The sequence below is a fragment of the Thalia democratica genome, chromosome 6 (assembly GCF_965202585.1).
Source record: "Thalia democratica chromosome 6, ktThaDemo2.hap1.1, whole genome shotgun sequence".
Taxonomy (NCBI): domain Eukaryota; kingdom Metazoa; phylum Chordata; class Thaliacea; order Salpida; family Salpidae; genus Thalia; species Thalia democratica.
In genome coordinates this window covers 18,474,150-18,498,313 of record NC_139170.1, presented here as the reverse complement: position 1 = coordinate 18,498,313, position 24,164 = coordinate 18,474,150, and the positions used below count along the sequence as shown (strand labels likewise).

Genomic DNA, 24,164 nt, shown 5'->3' with positions numbered 1-24,164 from the left:
TAAGATTTTTAGTTTGCTTTATTATTGGGTTTTGCAAGCTTTAAAATATTTTAAACCTGATAAGTTATTGTCAAACATAACGCTAAAGTATTGTTCAGTAACTAATAGTATTTTAGTGAGTGATCTAAAAATTTTAGAATCTTTTTTAAACTAAGATTCAACCGGTTCTAAAAAGACAACACCCGGTCGGATATTGGATGCGGTAGATCACTAGTTTTAAGATATTTTGCTGGAGTTTTCAACTGTATTTATTGAGTTTTTCTAGATGTTTGTAAATATAGGTTAAACAAGAGTGTATAAATGACTGTCAGTCATGTGACTATTGTAAAAAATAGTTAAATATTATTTTCAGTATTCTTACCCACATTTAAATAATTTTATTTCTTCAAAAAATCACTTACCTTATACGGGGTTGCAACAAAAATTCAGAAGAAGACTAATGTCAGGAAAAAATGGGGTTTTTGAAAAAAAGTCAGAAAATTTGGTATAAACATACTCTTTTAAAAAAGTCTATCATCACTAAAACTACATTTTACTAATGTTGTTATCTAAAAAATATTGTTTTTGCAACTTATCTTTTTTTCAGGGTCTAATTGAATTTTTGGAATAAATTAAAAACTTTTACGATCTTCCGTAAGTATTACTATGTGGTAGAGAGTGAGTTTATTTTTTGTTTAATTAGAATTACTTGCACAGAAAAATAATACTTTATGTATAGGGTTTTCAAACTCAGACTAATCATTATTGTTTTTCCTTCCAGATCAGTTTATAATACTTGGGTAAATTTGTTATACGCATATAATATTTCAATGTCAAATCTAGAATACTGGATTTCTAAAAATAATGTTCTGAATGGCTCATTAAAGATGATTATGAAAAGAATCTTTAATGCAATTGTAGTTCATTAGGGTAAAACTATAAATATTGCAACCATTGAGCTTTTAACTAAAAAAAATACATTTGCCGAACAGCACAAAAACACAATGTACAAGATTTTTAACGATTTGAAGAAATTTTCACCTTGGTGTAATTAGATTTTAGGTGAAAGTTTTTTTACATGTGGCAATTAATACAAAAACACGTTATGCACAATTTAAGACAACTTAAAAAATAATTTATGGTGGTAAATCTTTTAGTAAGGTATTTTCCTTTTACTAGGCATATAATTCTTGTTTTGAAAAAAAAAACTATGCTTTATTTATTTTCAGTATAATTACACGTTTTTATTATTTTTTCTTAATAATTGTATGACTTTTTTTTTTGAATTTAACTGTAGTAATAAATTTGCGCTCACTTAATGCTGGCTCGAACTGTGTTTTATATTTGGTAGACATATCCTTAGTTTTTGATAACGAATTTTAATTATTCTTGACTATTTTATGTAGTTTGATTATAGTAGTTTAGTTTATACATCACAATAAAAAAACCGACCCCCAAAGTTGTTGTCAAAGGACCTGTGATGTAAAGTAAGACATTTCAGATATCCAACTACACTACCGTTAAACCCATTAATAAATAGATATAGTATGACTGAAACTTGAATTTTTATTTTATACTTTGTTCTTGTTTTCTGAATTGATGATATAAAATTTTCTGCAAATCAAGTTATATATTAAAAAATCTGATATCTCGCTCAAAATTTATTTACGGTTCTGCTCAGAAAAAAAAAGCTAGTCAATCAAACATCAAAAAATTATCAGAATCCTAAGGCGTTCCACATACTTCATAGCTTGAAAAAACCTTATGCAAAAAAAACTAACATTGAGCTTTCTATAACTACAGTATCTATATATATATATAACAAATTTGAATTTTTGTAAACAGTGGTACATAAAATAAAATCAAAAAAATTATCAAAAAACCTTTTTGTACTGAAGTATTAGGAAAAATTTTTTATTATAAATACTTTAAAAGTTATCCGGACAACTGAGATTTATTTTTACTATGTGTGGCCCCCAAAAGCCGTTTCTGGTAGATCTGGTCCATCGACTAATAAAGTTTTTATACTTCTTTTTAAAAATAAAATACTTTTTAACTTTCCTTAGTAAAAAACTTGGGCTTTGTACATCTATGCTTTTAATTTTAACCACAACAAAATAAGCCATAAAAAAAACCTAAAAAAAGAAAATACTATAATAATTTTTTATAGATATTTAAAGTATGCTAAGTTGTTATATATTGTTTATTAAACGATAAAAAAGCGCTCAAAAAGTTTAGTCTAAGGACCTGGTGTACGAAAACATCTTTCGGTTATCGAGTCGAACACAACATGCTTTTACAATTTCTTATTAGCTAAACATTATTTTTTTTTCATCTGAACTTATAAACCTTAAATATATTAATGTTTTACTTCAGTTGTAACTTCCTTTAACGACTTAAGAAGTTAACTTTTTGAAATCGCTGTATAAACATGTTTTTGTTCATGGAAAAATAAATAATTTTAAATGTTAATTTAAACTTTTAGTGCATTAAAAGTTTGAAAATTTTGTTTATTGGTTGACGATTTACTTTAAACCTTTAAAGTTACAACAGTTGTAAAGATTTAACCTGTTATGAATAAAAAAAAAAAAAGTTTAAAAAAATCTAGTTTAAAAACGAGAGTTTGAAATGATTGGCTCCGTTTAATATAGATTAAAACATATATATAGTAAATTTATTATATTAATTATAAATTATAAATTTTATTAATAATACAATGTTACACTAGTTTGAAAACGAGATCTTCAGTTGTTTAAAATCTTATTCAAATAGAAAATTATTTGAATAAGATTTTAAACAACTGAAGATCTCGTTTTCAAACGAGTGAAACATTGTATTGTTAATAAAATTTAAAATTTATAATTGATCATTCTCCTTTTATTTAAGTTCAGAACTTTGATTGCCACCTTTAAAGTATAAAGTACGCAACATATTATATTAACTATTATATAAACTATTAAAACTATAAACTGTACCAGTTACTAATATTTGAAAACTGAATGAAATTTGATTCAAAACTAAAATCATTGTATACTATGTAACAAACTTTAAAAATAAGCTAAGTATGTTTAAGTAATAAGCTTTAAAATTGAAGTATAAATTGGTATATTAAGGCCAAAAGTTTTTTAAGAATTTAGTGTGTTGTACATAATTCAAACTTAATGAATGATAAAATATGTAGTTAGAAATACAAAATGTTTAGTAAAAACTATTTTAAAGAAATAAAAATCAATTTTACTACAGTTTTTAGTTTGTTTATGTGGAATGGATATTTGTGTCTCTGAATAAAGTAAACAGTAAGTTATCTATAATTGGAATAATAATTGTAAACTTAAGAATTTAAATTGATTTTTTTATTTGTTTTATGTTAATAATTTAATTAAATTAAACTAATTCATCAAGTTAAAAACAGGGTTTGTGCTCATCAAGCTTAATCCAGTCAAATCAGGCTCAATCAGTTATGTTGAAAAAAAGTGCAAAATATTTTTTTTTTTCAGTTTTTTGCTTGAAAATTTTAGAACTTCAGTAAATGTCATTTTAAATGCTTTAAAACTTCTGAATTAAAAATAAATTAAGAATAATTTTTATTATTCATAAGTAAATCTGATTAAGGTGTGAATTAATTTCTAAATATAAGTTTATTTATAAAATGAAAAATCAGTCAATATATGTTGAAATAAATGCTTAATACCTTTTGTTGAACCCTTAAATTTTTTTTAAGTATTTTCATTAATTTGTTTTGAGTAGATTATATATGTCATAGTATTGAAATTTTCATATAAAAAAGCAGTTTAAACATTACAGTTTAGTTTAACAACTTAGCTGTTTGTTTGAATTTGTTTACATCAGCTATGTTTTTCAGAGCTTAGTTGGTTGAACTGTTTTAATTTCTAATTAAAAGGTTTTTTACCAAATACTTTTTAGATCAAAACTCTTAGCAGTTTATTCATATATTTTACTGTTTGTTTAAAATTTTTAGAGATATTCACAATACTAAAACTTAGCTTTATGATACAAGTACTAAGTTTTGTAGGAGTAAAAATTTTAGGTACAATTCACTTTTCTTTTCAAAAACAAAATATTAAAGTTTTTTTTTTTTAAATTTAAGTGTTAGCTTTTTAAATCTGATATGGAATCAACAATAACTATATTTATTTAGATTTAGAGTTTAGGATTTATAATTATGTATCAATTTTAAGTATTAGTCAAATCATTATAATAAACATTTTATACTTATTTTAATAGTCGTGTAAGCCTTTCATTTTGAATTAAGAATAATAATAAAATACAACTAATATTGTGGTTTTATTAAAAGAAATTCTGGTCATAATGTTTTTACTTAGTGCTTAATTAAATTGAACATTTATGTTTAGTAACATATAGTAAATTTACACTAGTAATAGATTATATATAACACTTATTTTAAAACTTATCACTGAATTTTTTATCTTAAGGGCATAGGGGGTCAATCAACCTTTTCACAAATTAGTTTTATATAATTGAGTTGTAACTAAGCTACAAATTGCTTTTTGTAGATTTTTAAATCTCAAAATAAATTTTGAGATAAAGCTCATTGAAGTAGGAGATTACACTAGTACTAATTAAGACCCCCAATACCCAAAATGACTTCTAAATGGGATTTTTCTTACTTTAAAAAAATATCAGGCTAAAATGGTCTCAATCCGACTAAATGAAAAAAATTTTGTGCTCAAACCCTGTAAAAATTAGGGGTTTTTCTTAATTTTGTTGAATAATTGACCTCCTCTTTTGCATTTAGTATGTTGGGTATTAGATATTCTTACCCAGTATTTCTCAAGATTTATAAAACCGTTCACAGTAAACCACTAATAAAATCTATGTAGACTGGTGAGAACATTTTCAAATAACTCAAGTTTGTTTTTTATGTATTGCTCACTAAACATGGCTTGATAGTGTAGGAGTCTAAATAACAACATTGGAAACTGTAACACTTGAATATTCTAAGATCAAAGCTTGCTACTCAACACATACTAAAAAATATAGATATTTAAAATAGAAGTAGTTACTTTTTGATGTATTTCACCCTTTGCAACTTTTTCAAAGTGGTTAAAGTTTATTAACAAAGAAAAATAAAATTACAAATGATCACATCTATAAAATTAGTAAGTCTAATGAATTGATGTTTAGAATAAAATATACTAGTCAAAATTTTTGTTTTTGTTTTGTGTTGTATATATATTTATAAATTCTAACTATTGAAAAAATGTGTATGAAAAGTTCTGTCTCTCTTCTCTTTTGTTAAGAAGTCAAGTACAGGGTTAACAAAAAACCTTGAATTTGAAAAACTTAATAAAAAAAAACCTGGAGTTTTTAACAACTTTAACATCTTAAGTAATAAAATTTTGATTTGACTCAACAATCTATCATATAGATAAAATTTTTTTGATTAAAACACACATTTAAAGTAGCTTAACAGTAGTTTTTACACTATTTAACACAGTTTTTTATCTTAAACTCAATTTTAAACTAAAAATAGACCAAAAAATGTGTACTTTTAAAAACCTAGAGCAGGGGTTTGCAAACTGCAGCCCGCGGGCCACATTAGAAATTTTTTTCAACTAGTTTAATACACTAATATTTTCGAAAACACAAAAATGAAATTTAAGTGTTATATTTAAAAGAAATTCTATCGCCTCAAATTTTTTTTTGTTCAAAAAAATTGATTTTAAATATGTTTTTTAAAGCACATAAAAAAGCGTTTCTTTTTGACCTGCCGACCCCTGACCTAGAGGGAAGTTTAAAAACCTGGAGAAAATTTGTCAAAAACATTTGGCAACCCTGCAAATAAAACAAAATTAAAAAGTATAACATATATGACTTTAACAAAAAATTAGTAATGTTATTTAAGAATTAAAAATGTTAAGTTATTTTTTTTTTGATTAAGTTAAATGATTTTGTTATAGCTGTAGAGTGTATTTTTTAGTCTTGTTCATATATTTTTAGCTAAACTACCAGTTGCTTTTTGTATTTTTAAAATAGAAAGTAATACTTAAAATACAAGTGATCTAAGTTTGAGAGTTTCATAGGTTCTTTAATCCTTATTTTTAAGGTTATGACAACAGAAGTAAAGGTCTTAAATTATTAAGTAAACAAGGCACTAATTGAAAAATTATTAATCTTTAATTTCCAATAATATCTCAATGTTTATACAACAAGTTTTAAATCACTTGATCACTTTATTAAAATAGTATAAATAAAAAAATTGTTAATTTAGAAAACAGTTTGCTAATTGCTACACAATTACTTGAGCATGAAATTTAAAGTTAAAGCAAACAAGTGCTTGTTGAATGTGCATAACTCTTTATTTTTGGAATTGTTTTAACTCTGTTTTAATTATATCTTATCTTAAAAAGTTCAGCTTATCAAATAATTTAAATTTTTGATGAATATTAAAAAAAAATTGTTCTTGTTTTACAGAATAAGTAAATATATAATTTTTTTTATTAAGCTTCTATGAAAATAAAAATGTAGCTAATAAAAGATACATAGTTTTCTTCAATTTTTATTATATACAAGTTTGCAATAAAACCTGGAAATTTTAATAATTTTTAAATGTAAAATAATGAAATTTAGATTAGATAAGAAAAATCTGTCACATAAGATACTTTTTATTACATTATTTAGAATTTTCATATTATGAAAAGTATTAAGAGTTAAATTATAGTATCTTACTAATATTTTTATAGCATATATTAAATCTAAGGAACAAAACTGTCTTATATGTTATAAAAATGTTGATAAGATACTGTAATCTAACTTTAAATACTTTTCATAATAAAAAAATTCTAAATAATGTAATAAAAAATTATTTTATGTGATATATTTTTAGTTTTTGATTAAACATTTTAAAAAACCTTGCACTTTTTTTGATATTTAACTGAAAACTTATTTTCCACTACTTAAATTAAAAAAGTATTTGGTTTTAATTATCAGATTAAATTTTCTGTTTTGCTCTACTTGTGTATAACAATGGTATCGTTCTTAGGCTTTTTTTAATTATAAGGTATAACAATATCTACAGTTGTGCTTATAGATATTTAAACATTAAGTAGAGATATTTATAAGCTAAAAACAAGAGTTTTCTATATATTAAAAATCATGCACAGATCACTGATCGAAGTTTTGTATATGGTAGATAAATTTATTTTAACTTTTAGTTAACAAAGATCATTTTTAAATATTTTAAAGTAGAAAAAGTTCTGATGTTGCATTTATCTAAACATATTTTTTAGTTTAATAATTTTCAATGTACAATACATACAAACAGTTTGTGTGTACATAATACGCACAATGCATACTACCATAAAGATAGTTATGACAAATGTGCTTTTTTTAAATTTTTAATCAGCTCAGGCTAGTTAATAGTTGTTTATAATATTTTGGTCATCAGACTAGCTTTTTTTTAAGTAGTATTCCTTGTTGAGACTAACATTTAACACATAAAAATTGATGTAAAAATGAGTGGACCTTTTTATGGATGTTTCTTTAAGTACCTGGGTCACTATATTTAAAACCTGAGAATGTTGGTCATAATACTCTTGAACTTGTGTGAGTTCAGAAATGAAGATTGGATAAATTCCTAATTTTTTAAAACCTATTGTTATCTATTTGTTAATGCTGTTGAGAAGAGTTTTTTGTATAAAGTTCTCTTATTATTTTAACAAGTTATCATTGAAAAATGGAATTTTATATATTGTTATTATAATAACAACATGTTTACAAACCAAATAAAGTTTTACACAGTTTTGAATGGTATAGTATACTTGTATTGCTTTTTACTAAAGTTGTTTTGAATGAATATTTATGATAAATTTAATACTAGACATGATTTCAAATATAATTTTTATACAAATCAAATATTTATAACCCTACTTTATTTTTGTTTGTTTTAAACTTTCATAATTAATTATATTAGTATGATTCTCTAGTATATTGAAATAGAGAAATAACTTACAGAATTGTTTAATTTAGTTAAAAGATGGCAACAGAAGATAGTACTAGTGAAGCTACAAGTGAATTGATTTCATCTCTTTCTGTTGAACAACAAGATATTATTAAACAATTTAAAGTAATTTTTCTTTTTTTTATTATTATAATTTAGAATTTTTTATTGACTTTAAAAATTAACAAATACTGTTTTTCTACTTCTAAACTTAGAGTTGTTTGATAGTTTTTAGACATAACTTCTGTTAGTTGTATGTTCATTATTATTATTGTTTATTAAAAGACAAAAAAAAGCTCCAATCATTTGGTCCTAGGATCTGGTGCACAAAAAGCCTTTTGGTTATCAAGTTGCACACCACCTGGATGCCTTTTAACATCTATGTTTAACAGTAATAAACTTATTTAAATACGTATAAGGCAATTAAATGCATGAGAATATTATTTAACAGGTTTGCGACAAAGTCTGAAAAAAAAAGACAAAATTTAAGAAAATTCAGGAAAAAATTTGGGTTTTCCAAAAAAGTCAGGAAATTTGATATAAACATGCTCTTGATAAGAAAGTTTATCATTTTTTAAAAACTGTTTTTTGCCTAAGTTATTTTCTAAAAGGTTTTTCTTTTGCAATACATCTTTTTTTTCAGGGCCAAATTGAATTTTTCTAATAAATTAAAATCTATTATTCGTTTATTTCTAAGTATTTGGTTATGTATTTTTGTTAGGTTTTTATTAAGAGTTTTCATTTAGAAAACTCAAGAACTTTCTACGACCTGTGTCAACCTTGATTTAAGTGGATAACATACTTAGTAGTTATGAAATTAATTACATTATTTACTTTCATGAACACAAGTAATAAATATTTACTACTGTATACTTAACAATAACTGAAGTTAAATAGCTATACATTTTAAATTCTACCAAATATTTGCTATGTACTACATGGAACATAATTTAAAAGGTTTATTCAATTTAATTAGGAAATATCAAATTTATCAACTGAAGCAAGTTTTGAAGCGTTGTTGAACAGTGATTGGAGAATTGAATCAGCCTTAAACAAACTTTTTAATCCAGCTATACCAAATACTACAACACCACCTCCTGCAATTGGCCCTGTTAGTTAACTTTGCTAATTTGTTTTTTAAAACTAGAAAAGAATATTTATCTAAATTAAGTTAATAATTGGTGCTTTTATTTTTAGTCTGTTGCAAAAGAAACAAAGCTCACAAAAAGAGTTAATAATAGAACACAGTTTTCAAGTTTAGATTATAGGAAAAACTTATTGTAAAAATTTCTTTTTAACTTACCTTTAAATTAGTTTAACACAATTTTTTTTTGTATTAAATTGATTTTTTAGATAATAAACATACTTTAAAGATGAAATTAGGGGCAAAGGGGGTCCACATTGATTTTTCTGAGTTGATCTTATTTTATCTGAGCTATCAGACATTTTTAACTGCTTGAAAAAAATTCAAAGTAATTTTTGAGAGATCAAAGTCGGTGACCTCAATAGTTTCTTAATGGAAGTTGCAAACTAAAAACGCAAAAAAAAGACCATTTCACTGTAAATCTATCTCCTTCTTCATTTTTTAATCAATCTTCTTCAAGTTTTCACAGAAAGTGTATTATTAAATTTAAAAGATTGAATGCAGGAATTTTTTTAATTTTAAAAAATAAATTTTTATTATAAAAAACCACCTGTTTTTTTGTTTTTTTAATCTAAAATTTTTATTTTTTAATATTTTTAAAATTTCATTGTTCAAAGTCTTTTAAACTATAAAAGGAACGTTTCCTGAAAGTTTGAGGTCCCTAGCTCAAAAAATAAAGAAAAAGATAGAATTTTAGTGATTTTTTAAATTTCCGAGATACTGATCCCAAAAAATATGTTTGTATCGGAAACTTTTTATAAAAATTACAATATCTCAAAAGTTAAATAAAAATTTTTGACTTTATAAAAACTGGCTTGTAGTTTGTATTTAAAGCTTTCATATAAGATCCATTGTTATTTTCAGTAAAAAAAATGTTGGACTCCCCCTATGCATATAATGAATATTGAGATGAATTAAAAATATATTTTAAAACTATTTCTGATTTAAACTCAGAGTAAATTTAAGTTTAAGTTACCACTCTCTTTAGCCAGTATATTTTTGATTATTTATTTTATTTCTTATTAACATCAATATGTCTTTTGATTGATTAGCTACTATCAATTTGTTGAATTAGTTTATACTATAGTATAAGCCAGTATTTATTTCGGCCATCGTCAACAAGTTGAGATGTTTTATGCCATCGAATATAAACAATGAACTTAACCGCACGATCAACAACAACAGCATCCGAGACAATCCTACGACCGGTTTCTACGACCGGTTTAAATAATCAAAAATATACTGGCTAAAGAGAGTGGTAACTTAAACTTATGATATAATCTAACAAACAAAACTTAAATTTACTCTGAGTTTAAATCAGAAATAGTTTTAAAATATATTTTTAATTCATCTCAATATTCATTATATGCATAGGGGGAGTCCAACATTTTTTTTACTGAAAATAACAATGGATCTTATATGAAAGCTTTAAATACAAACTACAAGCCAGTTTTTATAAAGTCAAAAATTTTTATTTAACTTTTGAGATATTGTAATTTTTATAAAAAGTTTCCGATACAAACATATTTTTTGGGATCAGTATCTCGGAAATTTAGATCACAACAGCGGTTTCTCGCGATTATTCCTGCCTGATGAGTCCTAATAAGGACGAAACCGATCGTAGGATTGTCTTGGATGCTGTTGTTGTTGATTGTGCGGTGAAGTTCATTGTTTATACTATAGTATAAGAAATAAATATTCAGAGTTTTGAACTGTTAGACAAGTTTTTTAATTAACTTTAGTTGTTATATATAAACCAATAAACTTTGACTGACTTTTGTTAGTTTTCTACACAAAAAAAAGGCAATCCAACAAGGTCTAAAAATGCTTTATATAGTTTTATCTAGAAAGCATAAAATTTTGTACAAAATCAATTTAAAAAACTGTCACAACACTTAAAAGAATAAGATCCTTGTTATGTTAATTTAAGCCCCTTATTAAAGGTTATAATTTTTTTTGTAAAAATTTATTTTCTGTTGAGTTTAGGTCTATAATTAATTAAGATGACTTGAAAAATTTTTACCTGATACAAAATTAACTCTAGGATTTAAACTTTTATGGCGAAATATAATTTAAGTTACACAAAAAGTTATCATTTGTATAAAATATTAATTTATATTATTTTTTAATTTTAATTGTGTAAGTAATGGTTATCCTAATTTGAAGTTTATGTAGTAAGTAAAACTAATTATATCTTCCTAAGGTGAGACAACGTCGCCCAGGCAATGTAGTCCGCCCAGGAGTATCTTACTCAAATGCAGTTTCACCCCGACAATCCCCTCCAAATGAGGAACACTTTCTTGTTAAACTGCTATGGCTGCCGTTCAGAGCTCTTTTCACTACTCTTTCTTTTTCTTCAAGGTAAGTATTGTTTTAATTTGCCTGAGTTAGCATGAACTTGTAAGCAGCATATTTGTATTATTAATAGATAGATTATCTGAATTTCAAAATTTTATGTGAATAATGTTGTGGAGGTAATTCTTTTTATTAAAACTTACAACAAATTTCAGTGTTTTCAACAAAATAGTTTCTTATGTGTTTAACTATTTCAACCCACCAATTACTGATCCCATTGGTGATGTTAAGAAGTTCATTGATATGCTCAAAGATACGCAAGTAAACAGCCCTGATTTCCAATTGGTTAGTTTTTTAATTATGATTTTTATACACAACATAAATATTATAGTGTGAGTAGTATTACTATCACTATCATAAGTAAAGAAGTATTTTTTTGGTAAATGTTTAGATAATTTTACTAATTATTTCTAGATCATATTACTAAAAATAAATTGTTTGTGGGAGCTATAAAATTCAAGTGTTTGGGCGGGTAAATTACCGTTGGGTAGCAGGTTTTAAATCACTTTTTAAAAATAGGCTACTAGCTGTTTTTTTTACACTCATTAAAAGCATAAAGTATTTTGAGATATAAGAAGCAAATCAAAGATGGTCAGTTTTTATTTTCATAGGTTTTTTTACAGGAGGCACAAACTACAAGGCGAAAGTAGACTATTTGAGTAAAATTCTATCTCCTTCAGTTTTTGAGCAGTTATTTTAAAACTTTCTCAGTTTAATCTTTAATAAATTCTAAACAACTTGTAGTAAACATTTTTTTTATTTTTTCTTAATTTTTTGATAAAAGTAAATTGAAAACATAATATTTATAAAAAATCTTCAACTATTTAGAGATTTTTTATCCACTTCTACAAGTTATTTGTAATATAAGAAAGAATATTTCTTAAATATTTGAGGTAAATTGCTTTAAAAATAAAAGAAGAAACATATTTTTAGTGTACTTTTAAAAATTCTGAGAAAACCGGCAATGAAAATTTTAAGAACCATAAGATTGTATTGGATTTTTTTACAAAACTTTTATCTCCAGTGTTAATTAAAATTTTCGTGTTCTATAAAAAGTATATTATGGTTTTAATTTAAAGCTTTCACATATTAGCTAATGTAATTAAATTTCTGTAAAAATAATGTTCGACTTCCAAAAGCCTAAAATAAAAAGAAAATTGTGTTGCTTCATTTTTAACTTAGTAGCTTTAAATACTGTGATTTAATTTGACAGGAAACTCAAGTAGCAATAACAAGAAAAGCTAAAGAGCAAGTCAAAATGTTGCTTGTGTACATCCACGGAAATAAAGACACAGAGTCGCGCGACTTTATCAGCAAAATATTGTCCAACGAAGAAGTTATCAGTCAAATGAACAACAACTTCATGCTGTGGGGATGTTCCGTGGCAACGCCTGAAGGTAATGGAGTCATGCGCAAGTTCAGAGCCTCGAAAGTTCCCTTCACCATCGTCATGTGTCCAAAAGACAACAAGATGGTTGTTGTGGCTAAAATTAAAAATGTCCTCGATGCTCAGGTAAGCACAAAGTATTAAAATATACTTATAACTGTGAACCGTGTGTTTTTTAAACTGTTCATTTTTTTTTGGAAATTTATACGTTTATAGACATGAAGCTACAATTTTTCTCATTTTGTAATTTTATTAGATGTTTTATGAATCTGTAAAATATAAGTTGAATAAAACAGTGTTGTCACAAGTATTTTAAACTTTAGCTAATTTTTTTTTAACTTGTTATTACAAAAAAAACTTTTAGGAGAACTTTTAATATACTTTAATTTTTTAATTTTTGTTATTTTTTAACAATTGTTAAATATATCTTATTTAATTAAAAAATAGTAAATTTTGATTTTTTTTTACAGATAGCTAAAATAATTAAAACTTACATTCTTAACTTCTTTTTTTTTAAATTTGTTGTCTATAAATTTAACTTAAATATGCTTGAAGTTGTAGGACTATCATTTTACGAGCAATTTTATTTCTAAGTCTTACAAATTGTAATGTTATTTTACAACTACAATACTAAAAAAGTTGGAAAAATTGCTGAAGCAATGTACATTTTCACTTATGTGTTGCTGCTATAAGAATCTTATAAATTTTCATAGGACTACTTGAGCAGACTTCGATCAGTAGTACAAAACAATAAGCACCACATCGAGGCCATCCATAAGACGAAAGCTGATTTGTTGGAAAATCAGAGAATAAGGGAGGCGCAAGATGAGGCTTATCAGCAAGCTCTTCTGCAGGATCAGGAAAAAGTTTGTACATTTAAGAAAGTGTATATAAGTATATTTTGAAATAAATTTGTACTTTTGTGTTAAATTTTTTGTTTATATTTAAAATGATAAATTCTTGAAATAATTAAAAAGATAGTAATTTTAAAAATATGAAGTTGCAATAACTCAAATTACATAGTAGCCTCACATCAAGAATAAAACCACCATTTATAAACAACTATTACTATATTTAAAAAAATTACTATATTTTAAAAATTACTATGAAAAATATTTTAAAAATTATTTGATTAGTATGCTATTTTAATAGTTTTTTTTAATCAAAATTAAATAACTGTATTTATCATAAATCACCATCTGATTTATTACAAAATTCAGGCACGTAAAAAGAGAGAAGAAGTTGAAGAAAAAGAAAGGAAAGAAAAATTAAAAAGGGAAAGAAAAGAACTAAAACAGCAAAAAAAGAATGATCATGAAGTGAGAAGAGCTATTTGTTTATCAGGTGCGTTTGTTTGTTTCGTAAAATAAACGAAATTTCTAAAAAATATTTCGTATTTTCCTGGACAGATTTAACTCGAGTGAATATTAGCTAGTCTGTTTTACTTGTAGACCTACTGTACTACGTATTAAGACCTTCACTATTTACAGAAGTATCTATCTAAACTTATTTAAGCAATAGAAGCTAGTTTTAAATGAAATAAATTACACATAAAATAAATAAGCAAGCATAATAATAACAACCGATGAGATTGAAAGACTAGATAAAATGTTTAGAATTTTCTTATTATTTAAAATTTAAAAAGGATTAGTCTTTCAATTTTTATTTTGAAATTCTTTTAAAACAAGAATAATATTTCAAATAGCTCAATTAAAAAAACAAAAATGATTCGAATAAGTTAATATTTAGAACACTTATAAAACTTACTTTAATTGCTTTTCATATATTTTAGGTTAAGGTAAATAATTTAAAAAAATATTTTTTTGATATATCAAGAAGTGTAAGTAAAGCTGTTAGAAGAGTATTAATTCATAACTTTTATTTAAATAAGTCAGTTAATTTTTTTAAGGCATAATAAATTTATACAGCCAACTAAATACTGTAATATATGTCCCCTTGCAGTTTTTCAGTTTAAATGCTACAAGTTACAATGACAAATTATAGATTTTGAATATCTGATATAGTTTGTACATAGACGGAGAGGGCTACTCTGTGTAAAGAATTTATTTTATTACTTTATCTCAAGTTTTCATATTGCTTTTGATTTTAAAACAAACAATATTTAACAAAATAATTTGTATAGAGATTGGAGAAGAACCGAAGCGAGGTAGTGACAATTGTTACACGTTTAGAATACACATGCTCGATGGAAAAAAAATACAAAGAAATTTTCATGGAGATGATTCTATCAGGGTAAATTATAACTAGTGTTTTGAAATAGTGAAAAGTTTAAATTTCAAGTTTTATTGTACTCAGTTTAATTCTATTTTTCAGATATTTAAATAGCAGTAATTTTTTAACCAAAATAAAAAGCTTGATAGCTAGTTTAAACTCCCTCTTAACATAATATAAAATTTAATAACTGATTTTTAGCTTTATTGTTTTTATAATACTGAATAAGTTTGAAACTTTGATCATAAACTAAAATTTTCTGTAAAGAGGTTGAAACAACTTAAATTGTTTTATAAGTTATTTTTTATTTTAGTCAGACTAAGGTAATTTATAACAGTTTGTAAGCGTAGATGTTCAACTCCATATAGAAAAAGTTGAAATATAATATTGTTAAAAGTATTAATTTTCTGTGGTTTTCAAAATTAGTTAAAGATAAAATATGAACTCACTAGAATAAATTATCTGTTTTTAATACTTAACTAAGTGAAACCAATTTTCGAAGAAACTACAAAGTATCTTAGAACTTGTTATGGAATTATCAAAAACATCTATTTAAATTCGAAAAAGCTAAAAACCTTACCTCAATAAAACATATTTCTCATTAATTCCTTATCATTTTTTTCTTGCATTGTTGAAAACCTTTACAAACTCTTTACTAGATAACAAAAATGTCTTGCTCACTTTAGCGTTTAAGATGCTTTATTTTAGATTTAGTCTGATGTGTTGCGTTTTAGTTTATAAAAGTATTTTAAAAACTACTTGCTTTTTGATTTAATAAAAAAACTATACATTTGTGCTCACAATAACTTTGTCTTTATAAATATAAAAGGTAGTTAACAAATTATGTTAACAACGTTTCACATCATACATTGTCTGTTAAATTCAATTTGTTATTTGACTTGATTTTTTATCTTATAGTAATAGCCAGCTATGCTTGCAAACCTCCATCCTTTTTAAACGAAGTCAGTTTTACTTATAATAGAACCTTACAAATTTGTACAGAAACTTCACGATTTTGTCTATGCGGATTCATCTTCACTGAGAAAAATTATAGTTTCAAAAACCTTTCCACGGCAGCAAGTGACAAACTGTTCCACAAATGAAATCGATGAAGCAAGTTCCTCCCTGGCGACCATTGCTACTTCTAATCTGGTCACCATGGAAACACTGATGGTTGAATCTCAAGTGTCTGATGACGAGTCTTCAACAGATGAAGATGAAAGTTCATGACTAGGGGTTAAAATCAAATTGTGTTGATCATGATGTCATAATAAATTATTTGACGTTGGGATTCTTTAAATAGGCCAGAATTGCTATCTTTTAAATAGTTTTATTTTATTTATAAGTACGTTTTCTAGTTTCCTTACTATATAAAAATTCTTATAATTATAATTTGTTTTAATGTTTATCTTGCTATTAAAGTAAAACAAGATCTTATTAATTTTTGGTTTTTCCATTTCAGTTAAAATGTATTAATGTCAGTGGTGTAGTTTTGCAATATTTTTATGTTTTGCTGAAATAAAAAATGTTCTCATCGTCTTAAAGTTTTGTTAGTTTTTAATATATTATGGTTGCCAATATTAGAAAATATTAATTTTGATTGCCATTTTAATTTTTAACAAGTATTTTTTACAAAAAGTATTCAAAGCTAAACAAATTATTTAGTATTAGTATATTAAAGCTAGAAGAGATCGTTTATAAATAGTCTAAAAGTCGAGTTAAAAGAATATATATTTTATTTGTCAGTTCTTGTTATACTGTTATGCAAAAATAGCCTGTTCGTACATAAACTTTTGGTTTATATTGTTTTACTCAATTTTGGGTCTAAATCCAGTTTTGCTAAACTTAAACCAAGACAATAATGAAGAATAAAATTTATAAAACTTGAAGTGATCATAATTTAAATAGAATCTTAAATTAACTATAAAATTGCATAAAGTAAATAAGTTGAGTTATATTTGAGTTGTAAGCTAAAACTTCTTGTTCAAATGAAACCTTGAAATATATAACTATATTTTCATTGTGTGTATTTATAGTGATATAAATTACTATAAGTTCAGTTATGGTTTACTTACTCCAGCTGATGATTTGAAACTTATTCTGTTCAGGTCAAAAATTGTTAGTACTAAATTAAACATAGTAAAACTAAAAATCACTTAAATACTATTGTTTCATCATAGTGTTTACACCTAAATAGTTACTCTTCGTATATCTACTGCGCAACTTACAAATAGAACTGTAACTGGTATGATGTTTTTGTATTTGCTGTTGTGCTGTTTTAAAATTGTTCAACAAATACCAACTTAAAAAATAGAAAACAAAAGTTTAAATAAAAACCAAAAAATTTATCACCAATATTTTTCTTTAAATAAATCCGTCCATTTAAAAAATCTTGTTTAAACACAGGGGTCGGCAGCCTTTGTAACTGGCTGGCCGCATTATTTACAAAAAAGTCTTCGAGGGCCGCAGTTATTAGAAACTAATTATAGTAATTACTAAGAAAGTACTATTTAAAACCAAAAATTTAAGAAAATAAGCAGTGAAATAGCACTAGTAAAGAGTATTAACTAAATTAAGAGCCTGTAAATTTTTATATCAGAACCTTTTATTTTTATGCCTTAGCTAAAAAGTACTTCGCGGGCTACAGATTTTAGCTTTGAGGGCCGCATTAGGCCCACGGATCACAGTTTGCCGACCCTTGTTTTAATATAATCTTATATCAAATATTTTCTGCTAAATCATGTATTTCAACTGTCTCTTACTTTAAATTAGTAAGTATTTACAACTGTAACAATTATTTAAAGAACAATTTTTAGAATAAACTATACTTTAAGCTTTTACTTTATTTAGTAACAAAAACCTATGGTAAAGTAATAATGGTAACATATAATTAAAATTTCTTTAAATTAGCTAACTATAAATGTTAACTTACTTGTTAAAAGTACTTTTTAAAATGTTTCATCAGAATAAAAATTTATATATAATGCAGCACAAAACATTTAAAAAAAATTCAGCTGGTAGTGCTAAAAGTAACATACATTAGAGTCTAATTTTGTTTAGTTAATATATATCTATTACAATGGCAACTGATAATTCAATAAACTAAGGAAAGATTACTAAAATGTATCTTTTAATAGGGTCTGACGCTGAAATTACAGTGTTCAATAAAAAACCATCAAGTAGCAAAAAAGTCAACGCAGAAAACAAGTTTCCTAAATCTTAAAAAAAGGAGTTTTAGAAAACTTAATAAAAACTCCCGCAACCTAGTTCAATCTAAAAAAAATTAAAAAATATGACCCTAAAGATTATACAATTGAAGAGTTACATATAAAATCGCGCGGGCAATGTTTGAAACGTCGTGAAGATCAAAAAGTTAAAAGAAAATATTATCGATAAAAAATTTTCAAGGTGAAAATCTAACTCCGAAAGAAAAACTACGAAACCAACCGGATAAAGAAATGTTAAAAATTGCAACACAGTACAAAGAAATATAGGAGAAGGACATCCGATCTAAATTTTTTGTGAATGATTTTTCTAAAAGCAAAATCTATTGTTTAGAAGAGTCTGAAGACTTATAAGACACCTTATCATACAAACACAGAGCGTAAAAGATGAGAAGATACGCGTTTGAACGCTGCTAAAGTCAGATATGGAGCGAAAGAAAGAAATGATGGAAATAAAAAATACGATATTATTGCAGAAGACGAAATAGTATCGTTTCTTAAAGCAACAATCTTAAATGGTAAAAACAAAGAAGATAACATAGACGCAATAGGATTTAAAAAAAATGAAAATGTCTTTAAAATTAGCTCAGGAGTTACTTCCAAAATTTAAGTATAGAAAGGAACTTGTTCATGCTGTCAAAAACACCAGGTTGTTATAGTATAAGGTGGAACTAGCAGTGGCAAAACTACTCAGATTCCTCAGTATTTGTACGAGGAAGGATTTTACGAAATTGAAATAAAACTTTGCACTCTGACGTTTTGCTTGGTCTTTTAAAAGACATAATTATGTCACGCATTGACCTATAATTACTTATCAGTTCTGCTACACTGGACACTGAAAAATTTTCCATCTTTTTTGGTGGTGCACCTACATTTTGTATTCCTTGAAGACGATACCCCGTAATATGTTCACTGAAGCTTCAGAAACTGTATACAGACGCTTGTCTTGCCTGTGTGTTTTAAATCAAATCTACGTAGCCAAAAGATGATGTTCTTGTTTTTCTAACAGAGCAAGCAGAGTTTGAACATTGCTGTAAAGTTTTTAAAGAAAAAAGAGAGTTTGGGATCAAAAGCATGTGAATTAATAGTTTTAAAACTTTATGCAAACCTACCTGGAGACATGCAAGCACAAAGTTTTTGAACCCAAATGGAGCAAGAAAAATTGTCATTGCCACAAATATTCCTGAAGCGTCTCTTACAATCGACGGGATTGTATACGTCATTGATCCTGAATTTTGCAAACAAAATATTTATAGTGCTCGCATGGGAATGGAGTCTCTCGACCTGGTTGCTTGTTCGCAACAATCAACGAACTAAAGATGTGACGTGCCGGTCGAGTTGTTCCCAGTTGTACACTGCTTTTTTCAAAATGAACTAAGCTGATCAACCGTCCGTGAAATACAAAGGACCAACCTTGCGAATTTAAAGTTACTTTTGAAAAGCCTCGGTTTTAAAGATCTTGTGCATTTCGACTACATGGACCTTCCTCATTTTGACAGCTTACAAGTTCCTTTAGAGCAACTTAACACCCTCGGAGCACTTAATTGCAAAGGCTGATTGACTAAGATAGGCCGTAGAATGGCTGAGATTCCTACTAACCCCATGCTTTCTAAAAAAATATTTTCTGATCTTTATAAATTATCTTAAGAACTTTTAAATATTTTCCCATTGCTGTTTGTTAATTCAAACATTTTTTAATGCCAAAAAAATAATCTAAAGCAAGCAAAAACCGCTCATAAACACTTTAGCCATGAACTAAAAGTTGGAGACCACATGACATTACTAAATATTTACAATCGGTGGGCCAAAGCAAAATACACAGCACAGTGGTGCGTTGAAATTTTTATACAGCAACAATCGATGAAACGCACCCGTGACATCCGTAATCATTAGGATAATCTAATGAGAAGAGTTGAAATTGAACCTACTTTTAACATTGGTGATGATTTAGGTATTTAAAAAGCGTTCACTTCTGGCTTTTTCTACAACGCAGCAGAAAAAATGAAAGGGTATAGAACAGTTAAGAAGAAAACAGTTTACAATCATCCCGAGTCATGTCTGTTTGATCAAGAATCTAAAACGGTTGTTTATAATGAAGTTTTATTAACAAAGAAAAATTTATGAGGCAACTAATTGGAATCGATAGCAGTTGGTTAGCTAAAGTTGCGCCACGTTTCTATAAAACAAGTGTACTTCTACAGACATTTAAAAAGATACCAAGAGTTGTTAGTAAAAGTGAAAATGTTTAGAAGGAACTGCGCGCAAAAATCTTATGCCAACAAACTAGTGAAACTTCTGTTTTTGTTACAGTTTTTTAAACTTTTCTAAAACTAGTTAAATTAATAATAATTAAAAATTGTTTTTGTGTTAAACAAATATTTACTATAATAGATCATGTTTTGTATTATGCACTTTTTCTAAATATTTTAGTCCAAAACCAAATCTTAGAATAGACTTAATAGTGGTTAATATTACATAGAATTATATTTATATTATGAATCTATGTGAAACCCCCCATTAAAAAAAGTGTAAACCATGTCGTGTTGCTAGTCTCTACGTGCTGACATGGACCATTAGCCAATTAATGTTAAGATTGCAAAATAGCAATACTACCATTTAGTGGTGAAGCTAATGATATCGCTTTAAATTAAGCTACTAAGACATTTGTTTTGGATAACTAATTTTGTCGTAATTAATCTTTCTTGTATTATCGGTTTGGGACTAATGTCTTTTTTATTTTTTTACCAACTCTATTTATATCAAATCAGACATCATTTTTTGTACATTAATTTTTAAACATAGTTATATCAGTATCGATAAATGTTTGTTACAAAAAGACTTTATATATCGTAACATAAAAACTACTTAAGTATCATAAGTATTTAACACAGTCCTTGAAATTAAATTCTCTTAGGAACAAATCTTGAAATACAATTTTACGTTTAAATTCTTGTTTTTTTATATTATTATGTAATAAACAACACTTGTTTTTACTTGATTCAATTAAGAAAAAATATTAGAAATAGTGTATTTATATTTGCTCTTTAAAAGTATTTTAAACCATTTATGTCAACTAATTCTATTTGGGTAATGGATGACCGCTAGGTCACTTTTGTTGTTAGGGGGAATTTTAATCTAGTTCTCATCTATAAGGCATTTCCACCACATTTTACTTTTCTCAGTGGGTTAAAAGGGAAAAGCTGGTATAACTAAAAGTAAACTGGACAACCTTTATATCAAAAATATTACTCTTAAATCTGTCTTGGACAAAGTCATTATTGTTTTGTGATTTTGATAATGGTATAAAACACACAAATAAGTTTATATCGGTAACGTTTTTGTTTTTATTTCAATTTACTCTTTAGTAGAAAATTACCATTATGTTTACTAACAAACTTCCACCTGTTTACAAACTAATTATACGCAGTTTTAAATACTACGTCACATTATATATTTTTTGATGTTAAATGTAATTGCAAAAATAAGTTTTAGTTTTGAAGTTTTAGTTTTTCAAGGTTATTAATAGTGATAGTTATACTTTTGGAAGCGCTATATACTTTAATGTGTTATGATTTTTTTAGATTAAATTTACTTACTCATAGATTAACAATTTGGAGCGTTCGTCTATGAGTTCTGATTAGGTTTCACAGTGTTGTAATAACAATGTAGCCAACAAAAATTTATTAGTTTAGCTTATCTGTTTAAAAAACAAAAATTTTCAAGACTTGTAAAAAAATTCAATAGAAATGAATTCATGAAAAAATTAGTTGGATAATAACTTATTTCAATAACTTGTCTATTTGACTGAATATTTTGAGAAAAGTAAAAATACTTTAAAAGCTAGATTTGAGCAGTGAGCATTTATAAATTTCTGTAATTTTTTACTTTTAAAACCATACAATTTAACAGTGAGTTAAGATTTTTTCTTTAAATAGATCTCATAGCTTAATTTTTTTTAATGAACTATATAATTTTACTTTTTAATTTGTCTCAAGGCAATTTAGTTGTCTCTGAAAATTCTTATAAAAACTACAATTAATAAAATAAAATAGTACAATTTTATTAAAAAAAGTCCCAGTTTTGAAAGTTTTGGTGTCATAGCAATTCAAAAATTTTGCACCAAGCTAAAATTAATAATAGGTGCACACATGCATACAGCCATGTTTGGCAATCTTTTCTTGTGATCATGGCCAGATAAGAAAAAAAAATGTTTCTTATTTTTTAATACACTTTTCTATTTGTTAAGCAGCGTATATAAAAAGCATACACTAAATTTTTTGTTAACATAATTTGTTAACCATTGTCCTGGACATGACTTTAAAAGGTTTTTAAATGGTGTATGATTCAATAACTGTAAGGTTTTTTTGTGCACCAGGTCCAAGAACTTAGAGCGCTTTTTTTCTTGTTTCTCAAGTAGTGTACAACTCAATGACCAAAAGGTTTATTTTAGTGCACCAGGTCCTTGGACCAAATATTTTGAGCACTTTTATTTTTGTTTTTCTATAAACAATATTAAGCCAGCCAAACAATTGAAACAGACAAAAAAAAAAACAAAAAAAAACTTTGTTAAAGTTTAAAATGAATTTAACAAAAACAAATTACACTATATATTATAATTTATATTAGTTTTACTTGTTGAAGTGAAGAACAATGATCTTAGCTGAACTAATTAAATTAAAAGATTAAAACTAAACAAAAAAGGTTTTACTTTGCTATAAGTATATTATTTTGTAACACATGCATATTATGAGCTTAAATCAAACTAAAAACAAAATTGATTAAAAATTAAAATGATTTAACTTGCACAATGTTTGTTTTTAATTCAAAAATTTTAAAATATTATTCATTTTTAATTAAATTTTATAAATTTTGTACCACTGAAATCTTGGACACATCAAGTTTCCTAACTTCCACAGCAACATTTCAACAATTGAAGGATTGAGTTTTTTTTTTCTTTTTTTTTACAACAACTCTAATTGATCGACATTTAAAAATTATAATTTGACACTATAGAATACTTTTAATAAAACGTAAAGCTTAATCACAATTAATTTTGGTTTAGTAAAAATATTTGGATACCAATGGATGGAAGCAAACATTTTCTTTACTGCTCTTCTCAGAATTTCAAAAAATTAATCAAAAATAATCTGGATTATTTCATAAGCAATCAACTTTATATTTTCAGAAATTCTTTTACATTAAAAAAAAAAAAGTACTTAAACAAATAAAAATAAAATGAGTATTTTATTATATTTTCTAGAAAACTTTATTTTTACTTCTCAGAATTAAACAAAAACATTCAATAATATTGTTTAATAATAACTTAAAAATAAACTGAGAAAGTTTGAGAACCACTTATTTAAAACTGTAGGAGAGAATTTATTTTTGAATAAATAGTTTTTTGTCTCTAAAGTAAGGTGCCTTAAAGAATTTTTTGAGCTCTCTGACCTTAAAACCTTTTATCTCAAAAACTAATTTGAATTTACAAAGCAACTTAAAGTAACAGCTAGTATTGAAAATCTTTAAAACAAGGTTAACTTGTAAAAAACGGCTTATCTCATTAAAAAAAGTTCTTTAAAGGGTCTTTAAATATTTTGGATTACAATGTAGGTATAATTTACTTAGATAATTTTTAGATCCAGTTTTACGAAGTATATTTTATGTTTGTCCTTGATTTGTTTTTATTTATTTAGAATTGAAATGTTAATAAATATATTAAAAAAAACTTCCAAATTCAATATTTTAAAATATACTTCACGTTTAAGGGCTTAGAATGTTCCAACATTTTGGAACATGGCTTTTATAAAAAAGTTTAGAATATAAACTACAAGCCAGTTTTTATAGAATGTAAAAAAATTGATT

At 25.6% G+C, this 24,164-nt stretch overlaps 1 protein-coding gene and 1 pseudogene across 2 annotated transcripts; both read left to right on the top strand.

Moving 5' to 3' along the window:
* Positions 1 to 3,170: 3,170 nt before the first annotated feature.
* On the top strand, positions 3,171 to 16,607 carry LOC145838437 (FAS-associated factor 2-like). Of its 2 annotated transcripts, XM_082946026.1 has the most exons (10): positions 3,171 to 3,275; positions 7,990 to 8,086; positions 8,937 to 9,071; positions 11,308 to 11,465; positions 11,615 to 11,744; positions 12,673 to 12,972; positions 13,560 to 13,712; positions 14,067 to 14,190; positions 14,990 to 15,099; positions 16,081 to 16,607. In XM_082946026.1, the coding sequence occupies exons 2-10, from the start codon at positions 7,997 to 7,999 to the stop codon at positions 16,306 to 16,308; spliced, it is 1,428 nt and encodes a 475-aa protein (XP_082802152.1). In that variant the 5' UTR covers positions 3,171 to 3,275; positions 7,990 to 7,996; the 3' UTR covers positions 16,309 to 16,607. The 2 variants fall into 2 exon arrangements, with proteins under 2 accessions (XP_082802152.1, XP_082802153.1); XM_082946027.1 differs by lacking the exon at positions 3,171 to 3,275 and having other exon boundaries at positions 7,973 to 8,086.
* Positions 16,608 to 19,207: 2,600 nt separating this feature from the next.
* LOC145838877 (putative pre-mRNA-splicing factor ATP-dependent RNA helicase mog-4) lies at positions 19,208 to 20,426 on the top strand (annotated as a pseudogene).
* The last annotated feature ends 3,738 nt before the right edge of the window (positions 20,427 to 24,164 follow it).